This window comes from Oryzias latipes, chromosome 3 (assembly GCF_053564925.1).
Source record: "Oryzias latipes strain Hd-rR chromosome 3, Olatipes_Hd-rR_3.1".
In the NCBI taxonomy this organism is placed as follows: domain Eukaryota; kingdom Metazoa; phylum Chordata; class Actinopteri; order Beloniformes; family Adrianichthyidae; genus Oryzias; species Oryzias latipes.
In genome coordinates, this window is record NC_136239.1 from 24,321,484 (window position 1) to 24,341,676 (window position 20,193).

Genomic DNA, 20,193 nt, shown 5'->3' on the forward strand with positions numbered 1-20,193 from the left:
TTTGACAGCCGCCATGCTTACCTGTTTCAAGTTAAGTATAGCTCCACAAGGATATTTCTTCTTAAATTATTTAACCTTCAAATGAGCAAAAAATATGTCTTCAAATTAATTTTAAAGTGCAGCCAGTGCAGTAAAGAAATAATCTGCAGTGTACATGTTTCTGCCTGAAACCAGTGAGAACAGATCAAGAATCAAATGTGTGCATGACCAAACATACAAGTTACTGCAGTATGCAACAAATGACATAACCTGCAGAATGGAAAGCTTTTGAGCTCTTATATGACCGTAAACATATTTGATCAATTCAATATACTATTAACCTCCAGATGTCTGGACTCCTTCAAAAACAATTTTCAAACATCACAGCAGTCAAGAAGTAGTCCAAACCAGTGCAGCTTATGCTCATACTTTTTTTAATGTATCACAATGAGCAAGAAACATACTTGATGAAATATTTTCAAAGGAGTATATTCAATTACCATCTACAATCAACTTAACTAGGACAACAAGGTTTTTGTGACAAAAGTTTCTTTAAAAGTCTGAAGTTCCATGTGGTTGTATGTATGTTAGTTTCCATGTAATTTGGTACAGTTTGGAAATCTTCATATAATTACAGTAACAAAAAAGCTAACAAGACTACAGTATAGAAAAGACATCAAGAACAACATTTTTGGTTTAACTTGCTCTTTTTTGTACATTGCAAGGCTGTTTTTTCTACCCTCAGATGGGCTGCCTGGAGCCACAGAGCCATGCTTATGAGGCTCAAAGGAGTAATTCAAGAAAACAAAAACCATAGCATAAAAATAAAACCTTGTGGCACCAGAAGTCACAAAAGGAACAGAGTGCTCCAAGTAACAGTTCATCTTTGAAGTTGGAGCAAATGTTTGTTTGGTTGGTAGTTTGGTTGGTAATTTTGGTTAATCCGCTTTTTTTTTTAGAGTGACTGCCTCCTTAAGAACAACAGCAATGAGAATCCATCCTTTCTCCATGTTATTAATCTCTATCTAGATCATGTGGCCAACACAGAGAAAGGTGAGCTGCTATTTGACCGGAGAAATACACTTGTTAACCAAAGAGAAGCTTGAGGAAATGAAATGGTAACAACATAAAAAGGAAGAAATGGAGCACACATCTCTGTCCATCCAGTCCTCAAATTTGGAAAATGTCCATCAAAGAAAAGACGCTAAGGCAGAGCTGGAGAGAAAAAAAACTTATAGGAGAAAGAGGCAGCTGGAGCCACTTAAGTTCCGTTTTCACTAACAACTTTCCTCTGCTTGTCACACATGTTCATTGGTTCCAGAGTCCATTTCCATTATGGAGTTGTCAGTTATTATATAAGGAGGTGGGTTTTAAAGCTGTTTTGAGCCTGCTCCCGGCACCCGTGCCGTTTTGGTGTGCCCACAGCCTGTGGCGTTCTCCTAACAAAATCTCAAAGCTTTCCAGAGTTTTTTTTTTTTCTTCTGTTTTTTAATTATTTTCATTCTTTCCTTATATCAATGACACATACATACACACACAAAACAAATAAAAATAAAAAAAGATGTCTTGCTTTTAAATATATCTATAATTGTATACAGGTATGCGTTCGTCTCACAGTGGGCAGAAGATTACCTTTACAGCAACACTTGTCATTTACGCTCCCTCTTCTAAATATCCAATAAAGTCAAGTATTCCAATGTAAAATGGGGGATGTGAACATCCACAAAACCACCTTATGCCACATTTAAAAATATCAATTGGTATGGGCCATACATCTTTTTCTTTTTGTGTAAAGCTTAAGTTGTGTACACATGTTTAGATTCTAAACTGCTCAGCGCTGAAGTGTCAGTATTCTCATATGTTTAAATTTCATTTTTTTCATAAAGTGAAGTCATTTATAACCCAGCTTTGTGGGTAAAAAAATTGAATTGATGCTGGCTCTGATTAAACATACCAGAAAATCTGGGTAAATAACATAATTAAAAAAAAAGAAAAACCTTTAAAGTGGCCATGTTTCTTTTCTTTTTGCTCTCGTGTTAGAGCTTGAACAAATTAATTAAAGCTAGTGTCAATTTATGATTTAAGAAACATACAAAAGCTTTCATACAAAGAAGAAACACAGGTTCAACGTTAGTTTACAACCGGAAAAAATGCAAAAAAAAAAAAAGAAGAGAAATTACAACTTTATAATTTCTCTAAACTATAAAGTACACAGACATTTTTCAGGGGACTTAATTACTAAGCTGCAGACAAGATCTACTGACTTTCAACAGTAAATTTTGGATTTAACACCAAATCACACCTTTCTATGAGAAGTAACATGCTTACACTTTTTGGACAGTTTGAGCCTCATAATTATTTGGACAAATATATTTACTATGTCGGGAGTAAGAAGATGTTTTTTTTTTTTTTTACAAATTTAAAGATTTCTAGATTTTGATTAGGGAGTGAACATTTTCATGGCAGCATGATGAAGTAGAAGACTTCTTTGGGTACGAAAGCATGCTATTGGAAACAAGAGACATCTTTTAAACCAAGAAAAAAATGGTTTTCTTTAATAAATAATGCTTTGGAATGAAGATAACATGAAAAAACTAGTAATCTACATGTGGAAGCGGCACCCTGCAGACAACATGTGACAAGTCACTGGCAGACCTCCCAGTAAAGGGCATGACACCACCTCAGCAAAATAACCATTTATTCTCTCTGAGACTATTTGTTGGTTAACTGGCATAAACGTCACCAAACCCATGAGATGTGTCAGTACCAGATGTATTATATACATTTTTTGGTAACAACTGTTACTTGCAAGTGAGCAACAACCTTGACTGGATGGAGGGATTTTTAGCAAAGCTCAAAGCCAGAACAAAATGACATTTAGAGGTCACTTTGTTCAGCAAACAATGCAAAAAAAAATGTACACAACAGTTTACATCACCTAAAATCATAAGAAAAAAAATAGATTGTGACAATTAAAAGCAGTCAAATAAAATCAGTCCTTGCTTAAGAACAAAATCATAGTGATATTTGGAATGCAGTTATTTTTTTTTTTTTTACAAATATTATAGATCATTGGCTTTAAACATTGGTCTGTTCAAAAGAAAATCAGCAAAATGTCCTTTGGAACATATATTCACAGTCTTCAAAGTTCCGTTTTTGCAACAAGAAAAAAAAAGGTGTTGCAGAGGCAAGAAATTGGTTTATTGTTTGTTTTAGTTAAAGCTTAGCCAAAAGCAAAATGAGCATGCAACTATGTTTCCTTTTTTCTTATTTTTAACTCTACATTAGCAGCAAAATGTATGTCCTTGAAGACCAGACCTTATACATTTTCTTAAAAAAAATGATGGACACTTAAGTGTGACAAAAGTCAAACAAAGATTAATAACCTCTATTTTACAAACTGCAATGGCTCTGTAACGGTGCTACTCCACAATGCAAGGACAAGGGCCCTTTTTGGTTTTTGGTATTTACGTAAAAAAGCCACCTGTTTGCTTGCAAAGAAGCAGAAACGGCAACTCTAATGCGTTCTTTCTCTTTAACAACTTTGTTTCCTTTCGTCTAAAAACAGCAACAAATTCTCAAGTATAAAGAAGCCTCTTTTTTCATCTTTATGCACCAATGGTGAAAGTGTTTAGTCTTTGGATTTTCTTTTGTCTTAAAGCGTGAGAATTATTATTAGTATTCTTTTTCATTTTCATGTATGACAAAAAAAGGTCAAAATGAAAAAAGATTGTAAGCAAGAAAGAGACCTGCTTGTGTTTTACGCAGGTCTCCAAACGCAGGAGAGCTGAGAAAAAATAAGTGCGTAAAGGGAAATAAAAAGAGTGACAAATTAGAGTTAGATAGATATAAGTGCACAAAGGTAACAAAAAATTTAAATAAAGTCAAACTCTCAATATTTCACCCAGGAGCTTTTTGTTTTGGCTTGACCTAAAAAAAAAAAAAAATCAGCCGTACCAAAAGTTTTAAATAATTCTTTTAAAGAATTAATTAGGAGGTGGAACTGGGTGAATATTTTCCACGAATTTACGAATAAGACAGAAATAAAGTAGATAAATTACCTTTTCATAATCAAGACCATCGGAATGACCAAGACAACATCAAATGAAGTGTCATAAAACTGGACAATACAAAAGCTAAATGTACACTTTTTTTTGCCATTCTACATACTGCTTAAATTCATTTCCAATGTAACAACCTACTTAACATCAAAAATGCTCATATCTATTATAAATACAGAGGGCAGATTTTTTTTCATATCAAAATTTAGTGAATCACCTGTTATCAGTCTGCAATGCTCTCCCTTGTCTGAATATAACTGGGAACCAGATCTTTATTTCCCCACACTAAAAATGTTTTTAGCACTAAAACCAGCAAATTGTTCACCCTTTTGAATGCCCAGTAACTTAGCCTTGTTAAAATTGAATTGAACTTTAAAGCTTTCTGTCGTTGAATCAAGTCAAAAAGATTTGTAAAAAATAATTGCTCAACACTTTTTGGAAACAAAACAAAACATGAAATTCTGTAAAAGAAAAATGTCTGCGAGCTGTTGACCTGAGAATTAAATAGACATTACATTATTCCTCTACCTTTGCAAGCCATTGGTATCTGAATGCTTAAATAGCAAGAAAATTGATAGACTATTCTCCCATACAGTACATACTGGCTTTTAGTGACTGTGCTATTAAGTAGAAATTATTAGGAAACACAGGGACAGCTTGTTGACTCACATTTTTTCAAAATGTTTTTCGAGCCATTTTTCAGCTTTGAGGCAGTCCATTCCCATACAGTACATCAATCCTCCACCAGTTTGACCTTGTCTGTTCTCACATATTAGTTTACATGACTCTCAGTTGAAAAACAAAACAAAAACAAAACATTAAAAAAAACAAAATGAAAACCAGCATGTTGATATGGGAAAACAATCCACTAACATTAAAATTTTTGGTTACAAGCTTTGGAATTGCAGGTAATCTTTACACATCTTTTTTTTCTGAAATTGGTTTGTATACTTTAATGTACTTTTAACATTGCTGCTTTTTATGTTTTTTCTCCATTTGTCATTTTTTTTGTCATTTTAAAGTGTTTTTTAAATATTGTTCATCATTGAAAGCTCTTTTACAATCTGATGGAGTCTGTTCCTACACTAGCAAGGTTACTACTACAACTGTTACTGTCTTTGACAAAACCAGGCTGTTGCGGCTCCTCTGCCGTCATGCCCAGCCTGTCTGCTGACTTCTGACTGCAGTCAGAGTCAGACTCATCGGTAAAGTTGTCTGTTGGTATCGAGGTCTGAACTCCTGAGGTGCTCAATGAACTTGAGGTAACCGTTGAAGGTGAGGACACTGGAGGAAAAGAGAAGGACAAAGGGCTAGCGTTGGTCTTCCCAGCTAAAGCTCTTGAGAAAGAAGCCTGGGACCAGGATTTGCCTGCAGCCGTGGTGCTGAGCGTGGCCGTAGAGGAACATAGGGATGAGGGAACCGCAGATGATGGCATGGTGGCAGATGTTGGCAGGGAGGGAGGGCTGCTGATGGGATGAGTGGCAGACTGCGAGGTAGATGTGGTGTTAGGATTGGGGAAGCAGGCTGAAGAGTGAGGTAATAAACTTGTAGCGTGCTCTTTGGCATTTCTGACTGATCTCTTGATTGTTCTGTGTTTGTGCAATGCCGATTCCAGGTGTTGACTGAGTGCTTTCTCCCCATCCAACGTAGTGTCACAAGCCAAGCAGTCATACAGACTTCCAGCCCCTACACCTACACCGCTGGGGACACGCAGCAGCATCTCTTGCAGGTTTGCCACAGACTGACCAAAGAAACAGTTAGATTTGACATGGGTAACAGCCGCCTCTTCCTTGGTGAAAACAGCTTGACACTTGCGGCATGCCAGTTTATACTGCACTTTTGGGACAATGTACTGGTCTAGATGGTAGTCCAAAGCTTTGCCATCCATCTCACTCTTATCAGAGGGTAATTTGCTATGGGAAGTGGTGGAGGAAGTCGAGGAGGAGGAGGAAGATGTGGCGGTTTCACTTTCTGGGTTGCCCTTTTGTTCCTCTTTTTTAATTGAATCTTTGGCAGAATCTTTACGATCCCCCGAGGTTTGAGGGGGAACTAGAGTTTGGCCAGTCTTGGGTTGCTGGATCTGCTGAAGCTGCCGTTGTTGCTGCTGTAGTGCCTCCTGTAAGCTTTGTTGATATTGCTGGTAATGCTGCAGTAACGATCCAGGGGAAAGACCCATCAATGCTTGTGACAATGCTGGGTTGTAAGGAAAGAGGCTTTCCATACCATACATCGGTTGCAGATAGCCCCCTTGGAGAGCACCGGGAATTTGTGGGGTGTAGTAAGGTGAAAAGCCAGGCATGAAGTAGGGTAAAAATTGGTTTGTAAGGATAGCCGTAGGATCTGATGCCAAAGCAGCCTGAAGAGCCTGAAGCTGGGCAGGGTCGACCACATACTCCATGCCTGGTGTGGGCATAGAAGTGGCAGGAACAGCTGTGTCTGGTTTCTCCTTTTTGGCACTGGCAGCAGAAGTGGAGGGGGCAGGAGTGCTTCCAGCTGAACTTGGTGTTGAGGGCTTCTCTGGCTTTTCCTTACCCTTCTCCTTTTCTACCATTCTCTCAGGCTCACGTTCTCTGGGGGGTTCAGACCGTAAACCAGAAGGAGTCGTTGAGGAAGTGGAGTTGGATGTGGGAGTTGGACTTGAGTGCGAAGCGGATGAGTTGGTCTGGGCTGGACTGGATGCTGCAAGAGATGATGAAGGTGGAGGCTTGTTGGGCAATCCAGACGTGGGCAGGCTTGGTGAGGGAACACTGGCACCAGGCAGGTTCAGAAGGTTTGGTGGTTTGGGGGAAGTTAAAGCTGGAAATTTTACAAATGCACACAGAAAATTAAAGCTATAAACATGTTGAAAGTTTTGCAATGTTAGCATCAATAAATTCACACAAATTATTCAACTACATCTGTTTTCAAATATATAAGGTCCTAAAATGTGAGGCTATTTAAATTAAACAATAATTAGAAAAATCAAAATAGAAATTTTTTTGAAAAATAAACATAATTGTACAGCCTTAAGTTTAGCAATATATTGTTATTTAAATGCAACGTAATTGCGTACCTGAGTTAGATGAGTTAAAGCTGGAAAGAGAGGGACTGCCAACCCCTGGCAAAAGAACAGGTGGAATGCCTTGCAGATTTGGATAGGCCGACTGAAGATTCAGGGCCTGCATTGCTGGGTTATCAAACATTCCCTGTTGCTGCATGGCCTGTTGTTGTGCCAGTCCTAAAACTTCATTGGCCTTCTTAATGCGGTCCATTTCTTGTTGAGCCATGAGTTGGCGAACTGTAGCTGGGTCAAAATATTCCTTTTCTTTATCGATCTGGCTCCCGATGGTATCCTTCACCTTAGAGATGTGCTGCTGGGAGAATATGTGATCACGAACAGACAGACGAGCACTGTACTTGACACCACACAATGAGCATTCAGTCTTTGGACCCTCATAAGAGGTCTGATTTATTCCAAAGTGCTTGGCCATGTTGAGTTTTGCCTTTTTCTCCTTGGCACGGGCATTTTGAAACCACACCTGAACGACTCTCTTTGGAAGTCCAATTTCATTACCAAGTACCTCACATTCCAGCATAGTGGGTGTCCTGTAGTCGTTAAAACAGGACTTTAGAACTTTCAGCTGAAGGTTAGTCATCTGAGTTCGGAAGCGCTTTTGGCCAGGTCTGTCTCCACTGTCAATGCTCCTGGTACCTGAGGCTCCAGGACTTGGAGAACAAGGATCAGCCAAGCTGGATGTTTCACTGTGGTCAATCATATTTTCATTGTCGTAGTCCTTAGCATAATAGCTTGTTGCTGGGCTTACCAGCCCTGAAGACATCTGGTCATCATTTTCAAGGCTGGGGGCTGTGCCGGTAGACTTTGAAAGGTAATCTCCACTGTTTTGGCTGTGCTTTGGATCAGCACTGTCATTATCAGCATTAGCCTCATCACCTGTGGTTGTGTCTGTGATGGCTGTGTTTACAGAAGAACAGTCATCATTATCCAGTTTGCTCTGATCAAAGCTGAGATTAACAGAGGACATTGCTGCACTCTCAAAGTCTTCCATTCCTTCAACTTTGATGGATGAAGGACTTAGTAGATGTCTGGGCGACAGATCTACATTTTTGTTGACTGGTGACATAGAAGAGCTTTGTCCATCACTGTTTGTAGTGGGGACTAATTGAGAGTAATTTGATGTCTCTAAAGCATCCATTTTCATTTGTATACTCTCTTGCTCTGGTAACATACCAGCGAGAGTAAGATTATATCCAGCGCGTTTGGCTTCATGCCAGTGACGGGACCTAATGTGAGCTTCAAGGGCAGTTTTGGCTTTAAAAAGAGCTCGACAAAAAGGGCACCTACGATGGGCTTGAGCTGGCCCAACTGCTCTAAACTGACCCTTTCTCTCTCGAGCCCTGGTATTCTGAAACCAGACTTGCACAACTCTCTTTTTTAATCCCACCTCATGTGCAATGTGGTCAAGCATTTTTCGAGTGGGGTTTGAGTCTAACAAATACTTTTGGTAAAGAATCTCGAGCTGCTCAGGTGTGATGGTGGTTCTGAGCCTCTTGTCTCTCTGTGGCTCTTCTCCACTATTAGTGCTGTCATTTTCTCCTGGGCTAGTACTAGCTTTTTCTTCTAGCTTCCTCTTCAGTGAGTTCATGGTCGAGGTTGGGGTAGATGGAGAGGTAGCAGAGCTGCTGGAAATCTGTGGCATTGCCCCAGGGAGAAGTTGGCTTGCCAGAAGAGGATTACTGGGATCAAACAGCATGAAAGACATGTCAATTGGACGGTCAAGGAATTGAGGATGGATGAATTGATTTTGCACAGACAGAAAGTGTAACTGCTGGTGTTCCTGCCAGTGTTCAAATGATGGAAAACCAATCTTGCACTGCTCACACTGGTAAGGAATCATTGCTTGAGCCAGTTGTGCAGCTGCGGTCAGGTGTTGAGTGACGCTTATGTGAGCGCCTTGAGACGACGCCTGACTTGTCTGAGGTGCTGAGGGTCCAGATTGCTGCTGTTGCTGGGAAAATGACTGAGATGAATGCTTGACGGACTTAGAGACATTTTGGATTTTATCTTCTCGCTGAGATCTGTGAAGTTGTGCCTCAGACTGGGGTTGATGTATAATCTCCTGTTTAATAGACATTTGATTTTCCCTTGGATCAGCACAGATTTCAGGTAACTGCTTGGGCTTTTCATCATAAAAGTTTGAGGTGGTTGCTGGTGATGCTTCCTCTTTTTCTGTAGATGTGAGGTGTGAGAATGATGAAGTTGAAGGAGGAAGTGGACACAGACTTGAGGAGGAAGGCATTGGGGTGTGACAAGAAGAGCCTGAAGGGGTATAACAATCTTGGGATAGATCAAATGAATCTTCATTTTGACTGTCATACTGTCCATCCTCATCCTCGTCTTTGTAACAAAGCTTTTTTTGGTGTTTTATTAAATCAAATATCCGCTGAAAAACCAGGCTACATTTCTTGCACTGGTAGTTTAGATTGGATGTGCGGATATATCGGTCATTTGACAGTTCTCGTCTTTCACCTTCTTTTCCTCCATCACCCTGGTTCTCATAATTCTTTCTTGCTTTCTGGCGAGCATTTTGGAACCACACAACAATTACACGGGTGGGGAGGCTCAGAAGGTTGGAAAGTTGTTCAAATTCATCATCTTTAGGGTAAGCGTTGGCATCAAAGAAGTCCTGCAGAACTCTTAGCTGATAGTCTGTAAACCTTGTCCGGGATGACCTCTTACTTCCATACATTTCTTGCTTTTGGGGTTCAGGTGAGGGGGGTTTTGAATCAATTTTGGTGTCTTCTAATGTTGTTGTTGGTGGATTGTTAAAGTTGTAGGGTGAGTCTTTATTGCGCTGTCGTTCTTTAAAGAGGGTGTTTCTGAACCAATGCTTTATAACTTTTTGCGGCAGCCCTGACTTGTCTGCCATTTCTTTAATTTGTTCTTCATTTGGGGAGTTATTGATGTCAAAGTACTGTCGCAAGACCCTGAGCTGGTCATCGGTAATGCGTGTACGTGGCCTCTTGTTCTGTTGATGAAGCATTGCTGGTGTAAGCTGTTGTCCATAAAGCTGAGCCAGATCAGATGCCAAGCTAGGCTCAACTGATTGTAATTGAGGTGGTAACTGAGAAGACAAAGATTGCAGAGGCATTGGTTGCATCATGAGAGGGGAGAAGAGGGGTAGATCCATTGGCATTGGTAGTTGGGTCATTGGAACTTGTGGTTGTGAGGTTGGTACAGTAGGAGGTGTGAGTGAGGCAACAGAGACTGGAATATTTGGTGTGGGAACTCTTTGCGGTTGAGGAGGAGGCGGAGGAGGAGGTGGAGGAGCTGGAGCAGCCTCTGGTGTAGAAGGTCTCAGTGGATAGAGTTTGTCATAATAGTCTCTGTATTCCTTAGCAAATCTCTCAAGGGATTGGAAAGGAAAGAAAGCTTGATGGATGTGCTCTTGGTGACTCTTCAGAATCAGTATGTTTGAAAACAGCTTGCCGCAGGTTTCACATTCCAGCTTCTCTAAACCCTCAATAGGGTCCACCACTCGAGTTATTCCTCCAGGACCACTTGATCCAGTGGGGCCAGATGACTTTTTTTGAGCTTTCTGTTTGTTTTCATTGTACTGAATTACTAATTCAAATCCAAAATTTTCCAGCAAGGCTTTAGTTGCATTTCCTCGAGCATCAGAAGCAATCCTTGGTGGAATTAATCCCGTGTCTTGGTTAATATTTATGGAAATATGTTGAATATCCTTCTTTTCTTTTGGTTTGGCTTCTGTAGTGTCTTTGTTTATACAGTCATCGTGTTTTTCTGTTGTATCCTTGTCCTTTTGTATTTCTCTATCCTTTTCAATCAATTGTTTATGTTTTTTATCAGCCTGTTGGAGGAGGGATGCACTCTGGTGTAGCAACCCCATCTGGGCTTGAACTTGTGCCTGACTCTGCTGTTGCTGTTGCTTCTGATGTTGATGTGGTTGTTGCTGTTGCTGCTGCAGGTGGTGGTGCAACAACTGCTGCTGCAAGCAACTCTGTTGAGCCTGCTGGGCAGAATTCTTTAGGTCTTCCAGCAGCGAAGAGGTGGAAGATCCTGTTAGGCCAAGTGCTGAATTGTTGATGTTGATCTCTGGGTTGAGCTGAAATTCTGCCCCAGGAATATAGAAAGGGAACAGCAACTGCTGCTGCTGCAATGGTAAAAGCGCATCAGTTGGCATTGGAAAATGCTGTAAAAGTGCTGGATTGAACAGCTGGGATTGAAGAAGTGCAGCTTGTTGTTGAAGCTCTTGCTGAAGCTGAGCTTGAGCTTGGGCTTGCGCTTGGGCCAATTGCTGTTGTTGCTGGAGCTGTTGCTGTTGCTGTTGCCCCCGAGCTGAGAGAATTTCTGAAAATTTAGACTTTTTTGCTTCATGGTTTTCTGATGGGGAAGAACGGCAGGTTGATGAAGAATTTCCTATGTTTTCAATGCTATGAGGTTGGTTCATGTGAATACTCTGAGCTGTCTGAGGGGCAGAAGAGCTGTGGCTCGTAGAGCTAGTAGCTGAGTTACTTGCAGGGGTTGGACTAGATGTTGAAGTGCTGATATTGGACCCTCCACCACTTGGACCAGTACTGCTTGCAGAGCTGGAAATTCCTCCTGCTGCCTCCAGCTTGGCTGCCCTAGCTTTGGTCTGATGTAGAACAGAGCGCATGTGGATTTCCAGAGTGGAACTCTGACTATATGCCACATTGCATGTGCTACACTTGAATGGCTTATTGTCAGGACTACTGGTAGGCTCAGGCTGACCAGTGGTAGATTCTTGAAGGGCCCGCTTCACTTTATGAAGGTGGGAGACAGAATTATAGTGAACCAGCAGAATGTTCTTTTGTGTGAAAGATTCTTTGCATACGGTACACTTGAAAGGACGAGACGGGTCCAAGAACTTTTCCATTGTAAAGTTGGGCCCCTTTCTGAATGGCAGAGCACGTTTAGGTTCTGATCCAGAGTCTTCCTGTAGCGAGCCTGTGTCACTGCCCGTTGGACTTTGCTTGTCTTCTTGGTCACTGTCATCTGCCTCCTTTTCATCTTCCCCCAGACCTCCATGCTCCTCACCCATGGTTGGATCCCCTAATACCATAATGTCACCATTCATCAATAATCCTCCATATAATTGCTGGATATCCGCTTCACTTAGTTCCAAGTGACTGGTTTCCAAATGCTTCTTCAAGGCCTGCAGAGTTCTAAAGCTCCGCTGGCAAAGACAGCACATGGTAGCCGCTCTTATCACATGGTACTGCGAATGGAGTTGTAATTTCTCGATGGTCTTGAAGGCCAGGCTGCACTGGTTACAACGATACTTGTAGACATGGCGATCTGACACCGGTAGCTGCGATCTCTTGTTGTGAACTTCATTGAAGTGCGTTTGGAGAGAGTTTGAGGATTTAAACACTTGATTGCAACCTTTTTTCCAACACAGAAATCCAGTGGCATCCTCTAACTGTTGATCCTCCAGAGCTGTTTTTTGAGCTTCAGTAATATCAGTGGGGAGGGACACCCCCTTCTCCAGATCAGCATCTGCTGCATCTGTGAACAAATCATAAAACAAAAAGCATATCATGAGGCTTCTATCTAAGTTATTAAAAAAAATCATTTAGTTGAAAACTGCGGGTAAGACTTGTAAGCAATAAGATCAGTCATTCAGATGTTTTTTAGCATTGAATGAATGTAACAACAAACCCACCAATCAATGCGAAATATATATAAATATAACAATTTGGTACGTTTTAATTAAGTAAATTAAATTAAAGTAGTAGATATTTAAACTAATACAATATTTTCAATGAAAACATTACAAACCAGTTTGTTTCTTTAAATCTTCTATGTTAGAGTTGGCTGTTGCCTGTGGGGTGCTCCGGGACTCTCTGTCTGGACTGGCCACAGGTATAAACATAGTTGCTGGTAGTGCTTCGGTAGCAGTCACCTGTAAAAAAAAGATCACAAAGATTCCAATTGTAAACAAATCATTCAATGGCAAAGAAATAACTTTCCAGTTTAGAAGAATGAATGACGGTTGGACACGGGAAAAAAGAATTATTCTGATTATTTCCGTAATGCACAGTATTTCTATAATTCTGTTATATTCATTCATTCATTCATTCATCTTCTTGACCGTTTATTCCCTTTCGGGGTCACGGGGTTGCCGGAGCCTATCCCGGCCACTTGGGCGTAGGCAAGGGATACCCTGGACTGGTCGCCAGTCTGTCGCAGGGTAGAATGTCTTCAATCACACATCCATTCACTCTCACACTCACACCTATGGACAATTTAGAGTTGCCAATTAACCTATGAAGCATGTTTTTGGATGGTGGGAGGAAGCCGGAGATCCCGGAGAAAACCCACGCACGCACGGGGAGAACATGCAAACTCCACACAGAAAGGTCCCTTGATGTAGTTTATCATGTCCCCCAGCCGGGACTTGAACCGGGGCCTTCTTGCTGTGAGGCAAGAGCGCTAACCACTGCGCCACCGTGCATTCCAATTCTGTTATAATTCAATTAATTGACTTGATTGATTAATTGATTTATAGTTCGATGATCCAACCAGATCACTCTGTCAAAGACAAGATTTTAACTGAATCGACCTCAAAAACTTCTTTCAAAATTAAATAAATAAATGAATTATATGGATATTGGAAAATACCATTTAGATTGAGGCACAGAAGGTTTATTTTACTATAACGTAAAAACGACTGAGTGCATCAAAGCAGACAAGACACATGTGATGGCAGCAAAAAAATGATCAAGCCATCATTCCAGTCCAATGTATGTAAACATTTTGAATATTGCGAAGAACCGTGACCATAAAGTGTGTTTTAATGTTCTAATAAAGTTTATTTTTATGTGGAAAAACAAGAGTGGGCAGAACTTTATGAAACTAAAATGTGGATGGATTTGACATTAATTCTTTTTTATTTATCTGTGCACATATTTAATTTACACTGGATTATCTTGCAAGAAATACAAGGAATCTGGAAAACGTCACCAGCACTGTTCAGTACCAGGTATTTATCTCAGAGTCACACTGGTTGAATTTTTGGCTAAATATTTTCTGGTTCGATTTTAGCTCAGAGAACTGGATCATTTAAAATGAACTAATATTGACCATCAGCAACCATAAATTATGATGTGAATCAGCTTGTTGTTAAAATGAATCGTTACACCCTAATCCTGTTAAGTGTGGGAAAATTGGCCAGCTCTTAATTTTTAATCATTCATGATTAGATATTTTACAAAAAAGCTAGGCAGCTACTGCAGTGATTCAGTAGAAGCAAGTTCGTCATCCTTTAGACATCCCTGGGCTCATTTAGATAATAAAGTAAAATTTTTTTGGTCCTTTAACTTGTCAACCTTTCTTGTGTTCAATCTAAGCATAACTTACTGTGGCAATCAGCTTTTCGACACAGTCAGGAGCCACACTGTGGAGATGAGTGAGGTGAAACTGCAGGTGGATTTTGTTGTTGAGCATGTCCTGGCATAACGGGCAGCGAAGCATCGGCTGAACAGAGTGCTGTGTCATCACGTGCATTCTGAGACGGTTCAGATCCGTGTTGGTGAACTTGCAGTAGGGGCACTGGTACATCTTTACGGTCAGACACACAGAGAAAGAGAAAGATAGATGGAAACAAGGGCTTATTCTGGTGCAGTCTGTTCACTGGGCATGATGGACTAGCTTGGGGGGGGGGGGGGGGGGGGGGGGGGTTGTAGACGAGGGGGCAGGAGTGGGGCTCCTTTCCAATGAGCAGATCCCTCTGATCACAGACTAGAGTGTTATACTGAACACCACAGAGTCTTGACACCCACTTCAAAGTGCTCTCATCTGTCTAATACAACATTGATTTTTCCACCTTACACACACCAAAGCAAAGGGGCTAAACTAGTTTTGAGTAGAGTTAAAGCAGAATCTACATTTAAAAAGTGGTGCACATTTTAATATATTTTAATGGACCAAAGTCCAAAGAAAAAAAAAACTACTTCTAAGGGCTCGGTAACTATGGATTTAAGTACTTTTTAAATTAAATCCCCAGTTTAAAAGACACGCAGTGTAAGAAAATATTACGTTAATTATTAGCAACATTCTGTGGCTTGTAATTCTCACCTGCTCAGCAGTCCCCTTCTCAGCTGTCCTGGGACGCTTCGAGGACAGCACGCTCTCTGAAGTCCCTGACCGTGAAGAAGGCCTCTTTGAAGAATTTGGTGAGTCTGACAGGTGCCGTTCTGTGTGGCTGGATAAAGCTAAATGCAAAAATAGAAAGGAAAGCAGGCATGTCAAGAAGAGATGGATACAGAGCTATGGAATGTGTTACCCAAACGTTACAGAAGTCTATTTAATAGAGTATGCCAGAGTGGCTACTGTGATCCACCATTTTCTGTTGCATATACTTACAAACTTAATCATGGGACTAAAACACATTATTTTGCCAAATAACACTGAAATTATTGGAAAAATAATTTCACAGTGTAATACAATGAATCAAATATTATCAAAATATGTCAAAGATGGTAGAATAGTGAAGAAAAAATAAATTAAGTTTTGTATTTCTATCAAACAACTTCTTTACTGGATTGCAGTTATTGCAATGAACACAAAAAAAACAACAACTATTCTTTGACCTCTGAGGAAATCTCAAAACAACAAAATGTGTTTAGGGCATCAAAACAAGAAGACAACTACGAGTTCTCCTACAAGTGAATCCCACACAAAGCATTAATGGGAGAGTTGCAGTGGGGCCATATTTTGTCACTGTAGGAAAGTATTACTAGGAAACTTAAGGAGATGTCTCATGAACCCTTAAATAAGCCCATAAAGAGTTAAATTTAACCTGATTTGTACAGTTCTGGAAGTCTAAATTGAGAACAGAGGGGCAGTAGTAGGGGAGGGGTGGTGTGGTAAGGGGTCAGGTTAAGGAGGGCTGACCATGCTGCTGTTCCAGACATTAAAATGTCAGTTTGAATCAGGACAAGGGGAGCTGAGCTGATTACTCAGTGGGGGACCTGGCTTCGGACAGAGCAGCCTGCAAGGTCTCCCAGAGACACTGGGATCAGCCAAGGAGACCCCATTAGGGTCCAGTCACAGTCAATCCTATTAAACACATCCACTAATAACAAAGAGAATGTTAAACAAAAGGAACCTCCCATTCACTGACATGAACCTCTTAGTCATGGCTCTGTCACCAATACATCCACATCAGACTCCTCAAAACTGGCTGGCATCTTACATGTAGTGAAGTAAAAATTTTAATGAATAATGTTGATGTATATTTTTTCATTGCAAACGCATTTGTGTCATCATGGTAAAAAAAACTCTCCAAGCAAATGCTGCTTTTCATTTTTCATTCAGTAGCTTGTTATTTTTACGACAGCTCTTTGACTATAATTAACATCAAACTCCAAAAGGTAGGAAAAGGCTAACTTCTCTCCCTGCGGTGGAAGAGGAATTAAGAAACAAAACGGCTTCTACTAAAGGAGATCAAATGTGAGAAAAAGGAGTGGTTCATTCTCAGCTGTGAAGTGTGTAAATGCAGTAAAGAAAGCAAGCACAGATTACTGTAAGCATCAAGTATCCTCTTAACCTCCTGATTAAGAGAATAAATGTAACAACTGTACTTTCCCAGCAGCTCAATTAGCTCCAGAGAGGTGGAACAAGTGGCTGTTTATGCCAAAGCAATAGAACGCTGTGGTAAAACAGCCCCAAACTCGTTTCCTCATTCAGGTGCTTTGTGTTTAAGTATGGATGAGAGAAAAATGTGTGAGGCGAGGACAGATGGAGAACTGTGGAGGCTTAGTTTGGCGCAGTCTCACTCGTCACGGCCAATTAGGACCCCATAAATCTGATCAAACCTGTTCTCTTAAGAACAGTACACCCCAACACCATCACCAGACCCATGACTAACATCTAACTACTGTAACCTTTTTTTCTTTCTTTCCTGTCAAGGTTAATAAAAAAGGAAGGAAAAAACGCAAAAGAAGAAAATAGCATTAAGAGAGTTGTAGAGGTTTTTTGATCATTAGGTATAGCCTTTACGTTGTAGATTTGACACTGCTGTCTGAGAAGAAACCTGCATGCATGAAACATGTGATATGTCAAGATGTTCATGAGAATGAAAGATTATTTCCTGATGGAGCAGACCTTAGGAGCATCAAAGAAACAATGAACTGCCAAAGTCGGAGTACAAAAATGTCCTAAAATATTGAATAACATCAAAGGAAGTCATGGTTTTGCTTTTTAGAGGCCTCAAGTACACAGGAAACTGTGAAATTTAGAGTCTTTTAGGTGTAAACGACTTGTGACTTAAAACCAACATTTGGATTTTAGCATAAGAATAAATATGGTCATTAACCCATAAGAACCCAGACCCATTTTTCCTTAAAGGGAAAATTATGTTGGGTACACCACAAAGCAAGTGGACCACAGAGCACATTTCCAATTTTTTTCTGTTACACTGATTTCACCATGGGTTCTTTTGGGTTACGTGGAAAAACATTTGATTTCTAAAGATCTACAAGTAGGCTTGAAATTAAAGGAGAAATCCTGTTTTTCTGTCAAGCACCATTCAATTCTGAAGTCAGCGTGGAGATTACTCCTGTAATTATTGTTTCTGTCAACACTTAACACTTGATGACTTAAAACCCACTTTTCAGAGCCTTGCAAATATATATAAATAAACTACAATTAGCTGAGTCCGAAACAGCCATGACCACTTTGTTCCCTCCCCATTAGGGTCCCTAATGTCTTCTCCAGGCCTTCCCCTAACCCGAACCTCTTCTGCTGGTCATTAGACACAGAGCCTCCATCCACACCAAACATCTTCTGACAGATACACAGGGTGGCTTTTATGTTAAAGTACTACAGGCAGAAGGACAGGGCAGAAAAGACCTATGAGTCAGTTACAATAGGTGATAATTAATTCATGCCCATTTTCTGTAAACCATAGGCTTTTCTGCTGTCGGGTCCCTTAAGTGAATTGGACTATGGCACCTTGTCTCTCTCTTGTAGCCGGACTGTATTATTCAAGCTGCAAAGGGGCTGTCAACCAGTCTCTGGAGCAATCCTTGCAGCCTTGTTGTGCTTTCAAGGGGAAAAAGATGGCGACTGGACAGAGTGACTGACACAGCAAAGGCTGGATTAACCACAGCAGGTCATCTGCCCCTGAAATCTTTGAGAAGTGCAAAATCACAGCTACCCTTATGCGTCCTTGAGAAAAGATTTCCACGTGTAAGAAATTGTGGTGAATAGAATGAAGACGACGGGGAAAAAAGAACGATGCTTTGAAGGGGAAGAACCCTTCATTGTTGTCGGGGCCCAATTGTAGAATTTGCACATTACAATAATTTTCACACATGTAAATGGGAACTTTAGGCTGTCAGACAGTCCAAGTACTTTCTTTGGGAAACTTTAAATTTATATGTTACATTTTTGAAAAGTTTTTCAACTGATCTCCAGCTCTTCCAAAACCTAAAACCTTCACACCGCTGAGACCTCCCACTCCTTTGCCATGGAAAACCCTAACCTCCATTCCCTCAGTAAGCTGGCCATTAATATGGAGATGATTCAACTCCCCCGATGCTACAACTCATTTTCTTTCGGTGCTAATGCCAACAATACCTGGGTATTGTCTTCTCTTTTTCCCATTTCTTTCCAGGTTTTTAATCTACAGCCTGTGTCAGAGCCCAGAGCAATAAAGGGCAGTACTCCATTTCATCATATATCTCTGGGGTAATTACTCTGCATTAAAAAATGATTTTTTTTTAACTTAGAGTGTAAGATTAAAAAAGCAGAATTACCTAAATATATTCCTTACATTTGTAGGGTTCACTTCTTTTCTGTATGACAAAACAGGGAACTTGGTATTCTAAGAACTGTGCGTATGTGTGTGTGTGTGCGGGTGGGGGGGGGGGGGGGGTGAGTTTATAAACTGAAAAATAAAAAGATAGATATGACACAAAGAGGCCTGCTGTAGGGTGAACAGAAACTTAGTTATTCACCTTTGCACCACACAGTTCCAGCTGTAGCCTGTAGGCTGTTGAAAACTCTGTTGCAAAACTCAAACACTGAGCTTTCAGGGAGGAGAATCACAAACAAGGACAATTTATGGCCTATTATCTCAAAGGCAAAAGGAATTATAATTTGATTCCTTTGAGGGGTGACAAACAAACTGAGGACGTGACATAAATTTGTGAGCACTGCCACTCCTCTGTCTATAGATTCCACGCTAATTACATTTTAAAAGCAGTAACAAATCACTGCTGCACAAAAATTGTTCAAAGTGACATAAACACTGACGCCAATAACTTCAATATAAATAAGCCCAAAAATGTAATTTCAGCTGTGAGCAGAGTTGATATTAAAATCAGCACATCTGCATTGTTATGTGGAGAGTCATTCATTATACATGTCTGAATGAGCAACAGCCAAAAACTAACAGAATAAAGTGAAGCCAAATAAAAAATGAGCAGGATGCAATGCCCCAGTCGTGCGTCTAGGGGATGCTAATCATCACATTCATTACCCAGATCACATGCAGAAGCTGCAGAATAAAACATATTAACTTCTGTTACCCCCCAGGACACCTGAATATGAAGAGAGGCATGCTTTAAACTCACAGCCTTAGACAGCCCCCCAGGTTTGAAGTAAATATTGATTATAATCATTATACAGGATTGAAAACACTAAAGTCTTATTGTAGGGAAATGTAGAGTAAGAAAATATCAGGTTTTAACAAGTTTTTTATTGTCGGCAAATGTTGCTTTTCTCTGTGAAGAATGATCATAAATATATACAGTAAGAATATCATTGGAAATACTCGCATTTCCTAAAATATTTAGAGCAATCATCATCACGCGTTTTCATTTTGTGCTGAACACACCGTGCCTGAGTTTGCAGGCACATTAACAATTCCCTTTCTTTTTTCCTTTCCTATTCCTTCAACTTCTGATCACCTCCCCCCATCTTTTACATTCCCTTCACACCTGCCTCCCTCCGTTTTTGCATTCCATACATTCAAATGCAGCATAAATACAGCAGATGCTTTAAGAAAGGTAAGGAAAATGCAGATGATCTGAACCCCTTTTAAAAAAGAATTGTGGCCTTTTAAGTGCTAAAACCGTGAAGGTTGTCCAGCGACTGCTGACA

General features: G+C 40.3%; 1 protein-coding gene across 4 annotated transcripts in view; it reads right to left on the reverse strand.

The window, feature by feature from the left end:
* Window positions 1–396: 396 nt before the first annotated feature.
* The window catches only part of zfhx3b (zinc finger homeobox 3b), a 271,937-nt gene continuing 252,140 nt past the window's right edge, over window positions 397–20,193 (reverse strand). For all 4 annotated transcript variants that reach the window (XM_078944478.1, XM_078944477.1, XM_078944479.1 and 1 more), the window contains 5 exons: window positions 15,160–15,296; window positions 14,443–14,643; window positions 12,862–12,985; window positions 7,093–12,588; window positions 397–6,836 (listed from right to left, as the gene is read on the reverse strand). In XM_078944478.1, coding sequence (XP_078800604.1) covers window positions 5,098–6,836; window positions 7,093–12,588; window positions 12,862–12,985; window positions 14,443–14,643; window positions 15,160–15,296 — 7,697 coding nt within the window. In that variant the 3' untranslated portion in view covers window positions 397–5,097. The remainder of the gene's footprint in view (window positions 6,837–7,092; window positions 12,589–12,861; window positions 12,986–14,442; window positions 14,644–15,159; window positions 15,297–20,193) is intronic.